General features: G+C 40.8%; 2 protein-coding genes across 4 annotated transcripts in view; both read left to right on the top strand.

The window, feature by feature from the left end:
* sema3aa (sema domain, immunoglobulin domain (Ig), short basic domain, secreted, (semaphorin) 3Aa) overlaps nt 1-5,004 on the top strand; it is a 37,082-nt gene extending 32,078 nt beyond the window's left edge. For all 3 annotated transcript variants that reach the window (XM_085250940.1, XM_085250941.1, XM_085250942.1), the window contains 3 exons: nt 748-815; nt 912-1,060; nt 2,205-5,004. In XM_085250940.1, coding sequence (XP_085107066.1) covers nt 748-815; nt 912-1,060; nt 2,205-2,921 — 934 coding nt within the window. In that variant the 3' untranslated portion in view covers nt 2,922-5,004. The remainder of the gene's footprint in view (nt 1-747; nt 816-911; nt 1,061-2,204) is intronic.
* Nucleotides 5,005-14,317: 9,313 nt separating this feature from the next.
* Nucleotides 14,318-15,069, top strand: part of pcloa (piccolo presynaptic cytomatrix protein a) — a 70,457-nt gene continuing 69,705 nt past the window's right edge. Inside the window, exon 1 of the mRNA XM_085251860.1 lies at nt 14,318-15,033. The gene's annotated coding sequence lies outside the window, so the exon portion shown is untranslated. The remainder of the gene's footprint in view (nt 15,034-15,069) is intronic.

The following is a 15,069-nucleotide window of genomic DNA, read 5'->3' as shown; positions in this document are numbered from 1 at the left end:
TAACAGTACAATTGAAAAAGGACTCAAATATGTATGCCTTGTGTGGTGTGATCACCTGGAGAAAGTTTCTTCACTCTAAAAAGAACATGACAGCATAGCTTAGGTTTGCAAAATTGCATGTGAACAAACCACTAGACTTCTGGAATTGGCCATAATGCACAGTACCATGTTTGGAGAAAACCAAACACAGCATATCAGTGCAAACACCATAAACCAACAGCCAGCACGGTGGTGGGGTATTAATTTGGGTTTGCTATACAGCCCCAGGACTTAAGCAGCTTGCAGTCACTGAGTCCCCCATGAACTCCTCTGTGTACTAAGGTATGCTAACGTGCGGTCATCTGTCCGACAGCTGAAGCTTGGCCGAGACAAGATCACCCAACAGGTCAATGACTCCAAGCATAGCAACAAATCTGTAACAGAATGGGTGAAAAAGAAAAGAGAAAAGTGTTGCAGTGATTCAGTCTAAGTCCAGCCCTCAACCTGATTGAAATTGATCTCAAGAGAGCTGGACCTAAATGAATGCTAACAAATCTGAATGAACTGCAACAGTGCTGTAAAGAAGAGTGGGCCAAAATTCCTCCACAATGATGTGACAGACTGATGAAGTCATACAGAAAACTAGTTATTGCTGCTAAAGGTAGTGCTGCAAGCTACTGAATCATGCAGTTTACTTAGTTTTCCACAGGTCCTCATAGCTGTCTGTTTCCACCACTTCCATTCAGTTTCACTGTCGTTTTTTCACAGGCGAACCAGACGGCAAGACATCAGAAATGGAGATCCTCTTTCCCAGTGTTCAGACCTTCAGCATCACGGTACCTTAATAATTTCATACAAGCACATACACACTGTCTCCTCCTCATGCCATTTGCGTCTCATTAGTCTGTCTGCATGTGCTTTGCATTGAGCAGATGACATGGATGGCTTAGGGGACAGCGTGGAGGACAGGAGTGTGTTTGGTGTGGAGAACAGCAGTATGTTTCTAGAGTGCAGCCCCAAGTCTCAAAGAGCGCTCATCTACTGGCAACTGCAGAAGCCCAACGACGAGCGCAAGCTTGAGGTGTGTATGCCTAAGATGACTTGCTAATATACTGCTAGATGATTATAAAATATATTACACATAGTTAGATTTCTTCAGACAAAATATCTCCATCCAGGGCTCCACCTTTCCTGCTCCATCATGTAGTGACTTATGACACTTCTAATCTTTAACCTCAGAGACCCAAAAGGGTGAAAACCACTGGGTGTGGGTGTTTAGATTAACTTTTGTACTGCGGCTGTATTTTTATAGCTGGCCTTTCTAGGCGTGGTATTTTAGGTACCAATAAGCAAAGAGAAATACGATACAAAAAAGTCCAGCTGTGTAATAGATCCACAAGTCAGAGGGTGTATTAAATGTGAAACACAGCCGTTAATAATTTTATATGGAAGGATATTACTGTTTCAGCAAAAAATAGTGTTCAGCTAAGAAATTAACCTAATAAGAATTTGCTGTGCCCACCCACACTTGCTGCATGATTTGCTGCTAAGTTTAAGCCAGCTTCTACTTTTTCTGGACAACATCACTCTGTGCTGACAGCCCAGGTGATTGATGTAGCTGCAGTTTTTCCAGTGTGAAGCAGCGTTAGCTTGAAAGGAACCTTTGGAGTTTGCTTCAATCTTTCTTACCAATACTCATGTATTCAGTGAGACCTGAAACAAGGCATTTCCTTTGAACCCTTGTTCATTGTTCTTCTTCTTTCCTGACCAAATTTGACATTATAATGTAAAACGTGTTTTCTTTTTCTGATGTGACTTTCCTCGGTTAAGTGATACCAGCTGTAGAGATATATCCCTTCCCCTGAATGTAAGGGGGGTAAATGGCTCCTTCCAGAAATCCTGATCTGATTATTAGAAATTGGTTTGGGGGTGTAATTTAATAGAAGGAATATTGTATAGTTCTGTCACAAAACTTCTCACATCAAACTTTATGGATTTTTCTGAGTAACTGGGTCATGATTTCTGGAAAGAGTTTTTCTAATGGGTTATTTTTGGGTAGTTTTGAGCAGTGCAAGACAAGTGTGAATTAATTGAGTCAGACATCTCTGATATAGATTATCGAATATGTACGTTTAAAAACTCTGGTTCATTCTCATGTTCCATCTTTATTTTTTTCAGTATTTTCACCCATTGTGTTCTTTGTCTTCCTCTTTGTTTCATTTCAGATAAAGCTAGATGACCGAGTGCTGCGTACAGACCAAGGTCTGCTGATACGCAGCCTCACTCAGTTTGACACCGGGGTCTACCATTGCCAGGCTGTGGAACACGGCTTTATCCAGCCTCTTCTACGCCTCAACCTCCAGGTCATCCCCACCCAGAGATTGGGTGACATCCTGCCTGGAATTCCTGGCGCGGGAGGTGGCGCAGGTCACTCGGCCAAGCACAGGATGTGGTACCGAGATTTCCTGTCTCTCTTGGACCACCCAGAGCTAAACAGCGTGGAGGAGTTTTGTGACAGAGTGTGGAAGAAAGAGCGCAAACAGAAGAGGGTGAAGACACCTAACGGCAACAGTCAGGGCAAGCCTGACAGCGCAGGCGGGTCCAACTCTGCATTACAGCCTAGAGCTTTAGCCCCCACTGCTCAGAAACAGCAAGCCAGTCCACCTCTCAGTCGGCCATGGCATCAGGCTGGAGCTCTAACAGTAGAAGAGCCAACACTCAGTCAGAATACCCAAAAGGGTATATTGAGCAGTGAGGCACCTAAGAACAACCAGAAAACCCAAAATGGCCAGAAGGGGCAGGCCAGGCTAGCTGGTTCTCAGCTCGCAGGGGGATCTCGGGCGAGCAGCCAACATGCAACCAAGTGGAGACGGATGCAGGAAAATAAGAAGGGACGCAACAGGAGGACCCATGAGCTTCAAAGACCTCCACGCAGCGTTTGAAAAAAAAGAAAAGAAAAAAAAAAGGACACATTATACCAGACCGACACACATGCAAGCACAAACCCACGCATCCACACAAAAACACACAAATACGTTCTATAGATGCAATGTGTGATTCAGTGACCTCTCCATAACAGCAGAAAAAGCAAAACATCTGAAACACTTTTTAGGTAGAAACATGAACTCCACACATGTAACGTCAGTGAAGCTCTCATTCAGACACAAAAGCACACAACCTGTGAAAAGGACAAAGATGAGAAGAGGACTGAAAAACTGGAATGCATACTGTAAATGTGTGAGGATATGCTGGTTGCCTGGGATACTGGCTGGCAGACACTTCAACCTCCTGTACATAAGCTACTAAAATAAGACCGGGACAAAAAAAATGTTTAGTGAGGTGTTTGTTGGTAAGCAAATGGACATAGCATGCTGGGAGGACAGCCGTGGAGACGTTGAAAGAAGCGGGAATTCAGTGCGAGCCGCTGGCCCGTTTGACCTGAGCATAGAACTGCTAAAAGAAAAGGATTCAAAACTCTTATTTTGAAGAACTGCTTGAGAGGAGAATAGAACCTCTCATGTCGTCTTTCAATTCAAGACGAGCAGCACGCTCACAGGAGGGCACAGAGGGGCTGCGGTTCGCCTCGACATGTGCACAGATGGCACCGGTGTTTTTCGCAGGACAGAAGCATTATTAGATGGAGAAATGAAAAAAACACTGCAAAGTCATGCAACTGTGCAAAAGTGCTTCATCATAACCCTCTCCAACTGAGGCTCGGAAAGCATCGTGCATGTTGTTGTTATGTTTTAATAATAAGCTAATTATTTTAAGAGGCTCTTTTTTTTTACACCCTTCCTAAAAAGCAAAAAGTTACTACTTTTTTTAAAATTTGCTTTCCTTTCGAAACCAGTGCTTCTACTTTTGGGGGGCAAAAATTGCAGGCGACATAGTAGTCTTCAGCGTGCGTAACCCCTTCTGCTCCCAAGGATTCTGTGTATAAGTTATTTTGTTGTTGCTTTTTCTGGGATTTATAGGGCACAAATCCCAGTTGTCCGCTATGCTAAAAGCCCAGTCTGAAACAAGACTGCCAGTTGTTTGTGTACATATATACGACAAACGTAACTCTCTGTGTATATACAGTACATATACAGTACAAGAACACCACTTGATTATTATTTATTTGCTCATTGTTTTGTGAAAGGGTTGCATTTATTTTTGATATTATGGTATTTTTGGCTCATCGGTATATTGGAGAAACAATGGCAACAGCAGCAAAAAAACAAAACAATTTTGATGGACCAAGTGGCCGGATGTCTGTGTGTCAAGAAGGAATCCCCCTTTTTGAGGGAGCTGAACATGAATTAGAAGCATGAGTGCAGGGGTTTGCGTGTTCATTAAACAAAACGTCTGACAGAGATTCCACCAACAAGAAGCACAATTTTGTCTCTTTTTGCCTTTCATACCAGATCATCTCACTGTTTTCCTCTTCTTTTATTTTCTCCCGATCCCATCAACATTTTTCATCCAGTAGCTATTATGTGTAAGATAATTTCCCCAAACTGAAAAACATTAGCTGTGAATTTCTGTAAGAAATAGTGGAGAAAAATGTTAAATCTAGTCTGAGGAGAAGACACATTATACTGCATGTGAATGCTACCTACAGTAAGTGCATCTTTTTTATTGTCTTTTTACGTGTTTTGTGTGAGAGGTTAAAAAAAAAAAAGAAAGGGAAAAAAAAAATTCCTCAACGCAATGTGTGAATTAATTTTGCTAAACAGTGATATTAACAACTCATGATATCCTAGCCAAAGCTGTTTTAAGGTCCAAGCTCCTTAATCTTTGATTCAACAATGGTACCTCCTGTCTCCCCGCGCCCTCTGAGTTCATGACAAGAGTAATGTGTCAATGCAATAAATTAGGGCAAGATAGTGTTCCCTACCAACGCTCAAAAGTTTGTTGTGTCCCTAATCTGGTCTTTCCCTCAGAGTTAGAAATGTGAGAGAGCTGAAAGTTACCACTGCTGTAACACAGTTCTTTTTGGCATGCATTCAGTTGTCTAAATAAACATCTCTGTTACAAGAACAAGCGTCTTTGTTCTCATTCATGCCAAAAAAAACCTTTCGATCCACCCTCACCCTCCTACAATTAAAGGTCCCAAGGGCACCCTTCTGACCCTGGAATGTGTCTCTCAGGTTTCTGCTCATAACACCATGTAGATTCATTCTTTCATGTGTGTATACACCTGTTTTGTTGTTGTTGTTTGTTTGTTTGTTTTCAAGTTATGCTCTAAAATTGATATTCCTAATGTCTGTTGCGTTACACTCCACCATTCCAGAGCTGGACTTTCCTGAGGAGAGGTGACTGGCCATGCCTTTCAAGACATCACAGTAGGCTGCCAACCAAAACAGCTCATTCAGGCACTTTATTACTGATATAAGGAAAAAAGCATGGCCTTTTCTCTGATTTTGAGAGCCTATAGAAGAAGTGACTCTTGCATAATGGAACCCTTTTTACAATTGAGACAGTTGTGTGTTAGTTTGAGAAAACACAGCTGTGTCATTCTGATTAAATAATTACATTTTTGTAATTTTGGATTCTGACTGCATTTAAAGTCATGTTGGAAGTCTAGACCCACCAGCATTGGATTCATCTTCGGGGAACGTCCACACAGAAAATGAATTTCTGGAGAAGAGTCACTGTTTATTTATGCTCAACTTCATTAGGTAAACTGGCTGAACTAGGTGGTTCGCATTGCACCATCAGCCTGAACTTCTGCTACATGGCAGAAAGGATCCATGCTTTCACGTTGTTAATGCCAAATTCCGACCCTACCATCCAAATGTTGCAGCAGAAATAAAGAATCAGCAGACCATACAATATTTTTCCAATCTCCCGTTGCCCAATTTTGGCGAGCCTGTATGAATTGTAGCCTCAGCTTCCTGTTCTTAGCTGAAAAGAGTGGTGCCCAGTGTGTTATCTGCTGCTGAAGCCCATCTTCTTCAAGGTCTGACATTCAGAAATTCTCTTCTGTATACCTTAGTAGTGGTTATTTGGGTTATTTGTTGCCTTCCTTTCAGTTGGGAGCAGTCTGGCCCTTCTCTGGATTCAGCAAGGCATTTTTTGCCCAGAGAGCTGCCTTTCAATGGATATTTTCTTTCTTTCTTTTTTCCCTCAACATTCTTTGTAAAGCCGAGAGATGATTGTGTGGAAAAAACATTCAGATCAGCAGTTGGTGAAATATTTTAATACTCTATTTGAACTTCAACAGGTAGTCTTCACCATACTGAAATGCATCGAGCTGCTGCCAGAAATTGGCATTAACATACAGTTGGACAGGTATCTCTAATGAAGTGGCCAGTAAGTGTATTTTAGACAGATGAAAGCTCTACTGGTGATGGTAAGGGAGCATAGCTAACATTTCCACAGCAGTGTATTAAACTCTGCTTATTAACTTCGCAGAAAACACTTTCCATCGGGACTATTTCTTGGAATAAAAGTTTAGCATAATAAGCTTCTGGTTTTAAAGAGTCATTACAGACATTCTGGCAAACCACAGTTGGAATATCCCTGGCACAGCACATAATGAGTTAGGTGAATTAGTTTGCAAGGTTCTGTGCATGTCGGCTCACTGGCACTGTTTACTGAGGCATCGATACCAAAATATTGTCCCTTGTGCGTGCCCGGCTATGACAAGTGTCCAAATGTCTGCCTGTTCTGGAAAGCTGGAATGTCTTGGTGTTACATTTTTAAAGTGCAATCTGCATAGTGCTTTAATAATGAATGCGCCTTTATTGTGTTGTGATGCTGCCAAAAATCTCAGGGGCAACTTGTGCAATAGAAACTGACTGCAAGGCTCGATGCCACTTGAGATAAGTGAGATTTTTATTTCTGGAATTTGACTGAACTAGCTCTTCACTGCTAGCAAACATCTACACCCACATTTGAAGCTTTCTGGGGAGTTAACTCGAGTTTTGATGACTTGCAAAACTGACCTTTTTACTTGCCAGAGTGGATGCATTGTTGATGTTTATTATAATATCAGCAATCTTCCTGTTCTATATCCTGAAACTGCAACGCTCGTCTTTCTTTAAAAATATTGTTAATTATGTGTTTTCTAGTGATCACGTGCCATCTATAGACAGCCTTAAACTCAGACCCAAATATGCTTCTCATGAAGATCCACCAGAGGTCGCTGCTGGCCCACCACCTTATACCCTTATAACGCTATAACAGATAGATAGATAGATAGATAGATAGATAGATAGATAGAAAGAAAGAAAGAAAGAAAGAAAGAAAGAAAGAAATAGAAATAGAAATAGCTTCCATTCAAATCCAGGTGCAATGACTTCAAAGGTAACGTGGATGTGTAAGTGCATGCATGTTGTATGTCAGCTGAAGTGATTAGACTGGTGCAAACAGTTTCCCTGCCCCTCAAGTTTTATGCACATTGTGAATTTACTGCTCCTGTTACCATGACTACTGTCCTTGAATGTCCTGTGTGTCAGTCTGAGTTCTTAAGATACTCACTTTCAGCTGTAGAAACAGGATGTCTTGACCATTATGTTTGGTGATTTTATTCCTCTTTCCTTTGCTTCAAGGGGGCTTCTCACTGTCTGAAGGGCTTTCCTCTAAACGTCTCCTATCATATCCGTGCCTCAAAGCTACATTTCTATTTGAAACCATATTATTTCTTTAGGGGGTGGTACTGATAATCCACAGTTTTTTTAAACTGTGGATTATTAAACTGTGGACTGCTTACGAAAGTGTAAGAGCAACATAATGTGTGAAAAGTTTTTGAAATGTATTACTAAAAGTCTACACACAAATGTATTATAGTAGTATCTCAGACTGTGTTTTACAGTAGGTACTGGTAGAGTCAAAACGTCCAGATTCAGATTTCTTCTAGCTAACTGTACTTTATTTAAATAAAGTACATGATATGTGCTAGTGCATTTGCAATATATGTGTATTCACATCCAAAGCGCCTCACGACTTTTAGAAAGTAGGCTCTGCACTGCTCAGAAGCTCTGACTCATTCCTTCTTGCCCAGGAGCTAGCCCAAAGGATTGTGGGAAATAAAGTCTGTGGGCAAGGAGAGAGGAGGAGATTTAGGTCAATGGCAGGACATGATAGCGGCAAAATGCTGAGCTCACTGCTAGTCCCCTCTCTCTGCTACTTTAGTATATTTCAAAGATACAGAAGATACAGTGCAGCTTCCCCCCCCCAATTTATAATTTTTCATTCTCTTTGAACTCAGTTTTACCTCAAGGGGTGCTGCTCAACTCTTACTAAACCCTGGATGTAGTCCTGCATGCTTCAGCCATTAAATACAACTGTCATTTACTTGTAAAAAGCTGCAGTGAGAAGAACTGGCACACATGTGGTCAAGCAGCATCTCAAAAAAGAAGGCAAATTTCAAAAATTGCAGTTCCCGCACCGACCACTTGGGGCCGTTTCAAAAAGCAACACATGCCATGTTAAAGTGTTTAGCTATGAAGCATGAATGAACATGTATACAGTCTGGTGCAAAAGACATTTTGTTTTCTACAGCTAATTTAATTCTTCAGTACGACTGTGTGGAGGTATTTATTTTATAACTTTCCGATGTAAATGTTATTAAGGCTTAAAATGAGCTTTTTGGGGGGCATCGCTGCTTTGACTGACGGGTAGCCATTAGCTCTGTCCTTTAGCTGTCCACTAGGCTTAAACTGAGCTCATTTGAGTATTGACTTTGAATTATGAACAACTAAACCATGTTGATAGTGTCAGTACTGTTTGGAACATTTCAAGGCAACTATCAGACAAATATTTTATTACTATGTTACACTGTCTGTGGGGTGTATGATGCATTTTGCCACACTGAGCAAGAAGAGAGAAGAAGCGAGCAACATCAGGTGAAAGAAGAAATATGCTGGTCTCTGAGGTCATCTTCTGAGGTTTGGTTAAGGTTATCTGAGCTGCTATTGGTCTGTACACCCAAATATTTGTTCAAAGAATTTAACTCTCACATATTTTCTGCAAAAACAGGACATAATAATGTTACATTTTAGAAACATTTTAGGCTTATAGACATATTAATCATTTTGTAGCATTTCAACATTTTGTTCAATTAAGCAAATGCAGTTTTGTCAGCTTCTGGTTATGGCAGAGACATGGTGCGATGTGCCAAAGATCATCCAACAGATGTCTGTGTTTGTGTGTCCGTCTGTGTGAGAGCGATAGATAGATGTCGTTAGGCGTTAGGATGTTATGGCGAACTGTGGAAATGACAACAGAAGGTTCTCGTGCACGTTCATTAACTGTCCACTCCTGCACATGCTCGTGCATCAAAAAAATTTCTTAAAGCATAGACACACAGTCTATAATGTTCCTTAGCTGCAGTATACTTCATGCAACTGATGCATGTTGCAGTAATCTTCTTCTTCTTTTTTTTTTTTTTTTGACCTGTCCCATTTGGCTCTTTTGCCATCAGAATTATTGTCTAAAGGCAAAGAAAGATGCCCAACGGATTTACTTTACCAAATCGACCAACCCAGCCTTGCCGTATTGGTCTATTTGATTCGCCTTTTATTGTTTATTTTATTTTAACCTGCTAAATACGGGACAGACTTGACTGGGGAAAAGAAAGGGGAGAAAGAAGGAGGGAAAGAAAAACAGCGGGGAAGAGGAATGGTGATAAAGGGCTAAAAAAACAAAAACCAACAAAATAAGCAGACAAAAAATACATGTTGCAGTAATCTTCAAGAGATCCCATAATTAGGAACCCTGCAGCTGAGTGGCAGCTGGAAACCATGGCAACTGGGGGAGGGATGTAATACAAAGCAGCTCTTCTTGATGATAGATGACATTTCCCATCAAGACTGAACCCTACTGTGTTCTCCAGGTGCAGCTTTCTTTTCTTGGCTACACACTGATTTAATTTACTGGATTTGGCACAGTGCTGAAAATTTTCTAAATCTTCCAAGATCTAGAAAGGTTTATGGAAAATAGATTTAAATGAATATATATTTCCCCACTGCTCAGTCTAATATGTATTTAAAGTATACTAATTGATCTGGCTCTATAATTCAAATTAAAAATTAGGAGTTCTTTAATATAAAGTCCTATGATTCTGCTCTTAACAAATAGCGGTTTTATTCCATTAAAATTCTATTCTATTAGTTTAGTATTTTACGTACAGGTTGGATAAGATTCAGGAGTAATAATAATAATAATAATGAAGCATATCTATGGTCTGTACATAGGATGGTTGTAGATTTGGGGTATGAAAAGTGAAGTGAGTGAAATCTTTAAACCTGCATTCTTTCTAATGACCAGCAAGAGGCGACTCCTCTTCTCCTTGTATGGTCTGTGATAAATCATCCTTACTTCTCCTTTGATCTGTACCCTCGGTATACACTTGCCATGTCCAGTTTCAAAATGGCAATGTGGTTTGTGAAAACACTCAGCTCGATTTTTTAACAGTGATTTTTTTTTAATCTTTTACACACAGTCAGAAACCAGACCTTTCATGTTTTTACCGTCTAATATCATCAAATCCAAAACAGTGGATTTGAGCCCACATTTCCCATCATGCATCTCAAGAATCACTAGAATTATTGCTTTATAAAATCCACATCTTTCAAAATAGTTACATCTTTTTTGTACTGTTTCTGCCCGTGGTGCTTGTTTTGTTAAGTATGTGGATTTTAGGGATTTCTTTATTTACTTATAACATGCAAATGAGTCACAATTATGTCTCTTAACCAGTGTTGGTCAAGTTACTTGAAAAAAGTAATCAGTAACTAATTACTGATTAACACCCCAAAAAAGTAATCCCGTTACTTTACTGATTACTTATTTTCAAAAGTTCATTGTCATGAGACATTCTCGCAAAAAACTCACGGTTTTAGTAACGCAGTAACGCAGCGTTCCTACAGGAAAGTAACGGTAATCTAATTACCGTTTTTGCGATAGTAATCCCTTACTTTACTCATTACTTTAAAAAGTAATCAGATTGCAGTAACGCGTTACTTGTAATGCGTTACCCATCTCTGCTCTTAACATACTCGACTTTAAAGATACCTTAATTTGGATTGAACTAAAAGCCATTCAGTCATGCATGACTTCCATATTCTTCTCAAACACCAAGTTAATTTGCCTATGAGGGTGCTGTTTGTTGGTCTCTCTTGTGGAATTATGATTTATTATTTTGATCCGTCCTCCTTATTGCGTTGGTACAGATATAAACTGATACGCACTCACCAGTTTGACCTCAGCCACGTACCACTCGCTGATTGCTTGTGATTGATGAGGTGATCAATGACCTATTCCTGACCATCGCTGGAGAGAATACTGAATCAGAGGAGATTGCAGAGTTACACTCAAGGATTGGGTAAATCTTCAAGGGCTGCCAAAGCTCTCTGGTCCAAGCAGCTTTACAAGCCAAGGAAAATACTACATGAAAAATACGGTAGCATGTAGAGAATGACCCCAAGTCCTGTGGAGTATTTTATGTAACCCCCTTCTTAGCTCCAAAATATGATGTGTTTGAATGGACATGCTCAGTTGAATTTGCCCTCACTATGACTCATCTGTGTTTAGTTTAGCTCAACACAAGGGACTTACTCCCCTGTGGCAAAATGACGATGCCACGATCTGTGACGCACTGCCCTGACAACAGGTGTGTGTTGTTAATGATTCATAAACCACGGGGGTGTGCATGACTTGATTGGCATTTAAAGCCACATTACTTTGACATTAACCCTTTCACCTCTCTTTCCAAAATGAGCACTCTACCTCCCCCTCTCCCCCAACAAAGGGCTACTCCCAGTCCTGTACCACTACTGATGAATCAGCTCATTAGATCCTGGAGTAGCATTAGTTAAGATGTCAACTTCTGTCAATTCACTGCAATGAATAAAAGAGGAATGTGGAGTGAGAGTGGGAGAAGGGCACAACACAAATCCATTATAGCCGTGAGTCGTGCTTTAGGAGAGTGCTCTCAAACCGAATATTTACCCTGAGAAAATGAAATATGGAAGGAAATGTAAGATTGATATCTATTATCTGACTCACGGAGATATTTTTGATAAAGTAACAGCGATTAGAATTGCAAATACATAGTACATATTTTGATGCGCAGCAGCGCAGATGAGTTGCTGATGTAAAGAGTGACGTGATCATTTTCAAATTGAAGAATAGTTTGGGGCGGTGCTGTGGTGGCAATCTTGATCTAGATCCTGGATTTGGTTCCAGTCTGAGCCTTTTCTGTGTGCGGTTTATGTGGGTTGTTTCCAGGAATTCCAGCTTCCTCTCACAGTCCAAACATGTGCACGTGATTTGGTATTGAAAATGTATTTAAATTTATAAATCCAGCAACATGCAATGATTAGCTAAACTTTCAGATTCTTTGACTTTATGTGGGTCCTTTATTTTTTTCAATCTTTTCTATTTAAAAGCTGTTGGTAGTTGAATTTTGTTAGTTTGGGAGACTTTTGGCTGTTTCCCTTATGATTCTAGTTGTCTCCTGTGCAAGGATAGCATGCTTCCGTGTCATGGCACAGGAGAGAAGAACAATAAGGGAGGAATAAGGCTAAAGCAGCAAATGCACCAGGAATCACAACGAATAATTAAATAAACAAAACTTAAAAGTCCAATAAAACTCAACCCATGACCATGACAGCCATGACCAGCCTCATCATCTCCACGCTCCTCTTGTCCATGACTCTTAAATTCATCCCAGTGTACCATCTTGAAGGGTATCTCGAATCCTAAAATGCATGTGGCGAAAAGAAGAGCAATGAGATCGGACGCCTGCTGGAGGAGATGTGAGAAGGATGCACAGGTATATCCTTAACATTAGTCTTTTGGATCCGTGAAGTATAAAAGAGGTATGACACAGAAGAGGAATAAAATAAATAAATACATTTTTAAAAAAACATGGTGGAAACAGGACAAATAAATGTTCTTTTTCTATTCGTGAGTTATATTAGCCGTAAAGATAATCAGCTCTGCGTGAATTTCAAAGCCCTTCACTGTTTGTGGCTGTTTGTATGACTTTAATAGATTCTTGTCTCACTAGACCTCGTTGTGAGTTCAATTAAAAGTAAAGAAGTTGTCACGAACACTGTCATGCTCAGAGATCATAAAATATAGCAGCAGGCTTTGCGACTGTGCCATACGCCATAATTAATTGACATCACTTTAAAATGACAGCTCCGAAGCAGGGATGTCTCATTTGCTTAAATGCCTGTTGAGGCGACTCCCCCCTCCCCATATCTCTTCTATGACTTCTCAGGAAACAGAAAGAAATTCTAAGAAGCCTTTTTAAGGTAATAATCTATTTATTTACATTAAAATTAATGCTAAATCACAGGAGCTCACCGCTGTTTTAAAAACCCAGTTTTTAGGCAGTTTCCCCCCTGAAAGATCCTTGCGCTGTGTTTTCACTCGACTGCAGCTTCTGTGGAATGCGCTGCAGAAAGTTTCTCTTAATTAGCACGGGCTGCCGCCTCCATTGAGCAGACTTCGCAATGACTGGTATGCTCACAGGAATTCAAACTTCCGAGGAACACAACATCAGAGTGCTGTCACGCTGACTGATCACTGGGAACAAGTGCCTCTCACCAGCTGAGCCTAAAGAGGAAACTGTGGCTACTTGTGCTATAATTACCCGCTTTCCCTGCAGTTTTTCCATATCCAGACCCCGCTGTAACCACTTCACCTTTATTTAGCAAGAAGTGTACGCTGCTGTTACATCAGTCAGCTACTGGAAAATTGGCTTGGAGATTGGCTCCCAGACAATGACCTGCAAATCCTATTAACAGTTCTGTTACCAGTTAAAGTCTCCTTCCCACGCCCTTCACCCTAGCACCATAACAACCTCCGGGAAGCAAATCCGACACACATCGATTTTAGATTTTTTTTTCCTGCAATTTTTTTAAAACTGGAAGCCTGAAGTCTTTTGAGCTGACCACTGTGATACTGCAGCGAGTCTGTGATCCTTTTGTATATCGAGGAGAAGATGCAGATGAGGACAGGTGTTGTGAGACTCCATCTCCTCCTCCGTGCAGTTGAAGCAAAGAAAAAGTCTTATTTGGTTTTCATCATATTTCAAGCCACATTTCAAACATGATTTCAGGCTTTTCAACAGTTCATCGCTCATATATACGTCGACATTCTCAGCTCTTTGTGTTTGTGCTGCTGTGTGTTTGTATGAAACAAAGGGATTTATATAACTTGTGTTGAGTCTCTGAATCTGACGCCTTTGTGTGTCTTCAGGGAGCGAGGAACACTATTCACAGAGAATTTAGCTCCAAGGAAACGGCCTCAGCAATACTCTGAGAAAGAAGAGCGTCCTATTTCTTAAATACCATAGAGTAATCCTATGTTTTCTGTAATGCTGCTATCATGTCATCCACTGCTACCCACTCCCCTTGTTTGTGTTAACTGGGTTCAACAGATGGTGGTGTCGAGGCCTCTCGGTGCAGTTTTGGAGGCCAAAGAAATGAGGGGAAAAATGAAGTCTGGCAAGAGATGAATAATTGATGATGGATCCTTTTTTTTCTTGCTTGTTTGTTTTGTTTTTGTTTGGGTGTTTTTTTTTTCCCCCACTGGGCTAACTTGACCCTCAAGTTTGGCACCAAGCCACAGCAGAGATGTGCTCAGATGAAGTCTGTGTACAAGAAAACAGCTTACAGTGCAGAGCAGTGTCTGATTGGCCTATCTTTCAGAGGGAAAGCGGATTAGAGTGGCCGCTTATGTCTGCGCATGAGTGTGTCTTTGTCTGTTAGTGTGTGTGTGTTGGCAGCAGGTGCACTCAAGCACACCTACCACGTGCTCCCGCTCCTGTGCATAAGGTTAGTAAGATTGAGAAACGAAAGGAAGGGAAGGCGCCTCTGTGACTTTAAAAATATTTTTAGTCCATCGTGCCTCAGTGGTCAGGAAAAAATTGGCACTGAAGGCGGAATTAGGCTTGTGCCAGGACGCTAATAAGGTTAAGGAAAGCTCAGTCCTAATGTACCAGAAATTAAACGTCACTTGCAAGTACACCGTCACCTGGGAGCTGCTTCACCTCATCGCACACAGACTTTGGAGAGAGAAGGCGGCGCATATTTGTGCACGGTAACACAGGTATGTAGCTCTTGCTTGCTCTTCTTAGAATAAGGA

The sequence above is a fragment of the Mchenga conophoros genome, linkage group LG17, assembly GCF_057382185.1.
Source record: "Mchenga conophoros isolate Kocher_MC1m ecotype Shallow Benthic linkage group LG17, M_conophoros_male_GT1.1, whole genome shotgun sequence".
Classification (NCBI taxonomy): Eukaryota; Metazoa; Chordata; class Actinopteri; order Cichliformes; family Cichlidae; genus Mchenga; species Mchenga conophoros.
Note: the sequence above shows the minus strand (reverse complement) of the source record. Positions and strands in the feature narration are given on the sequence as shown.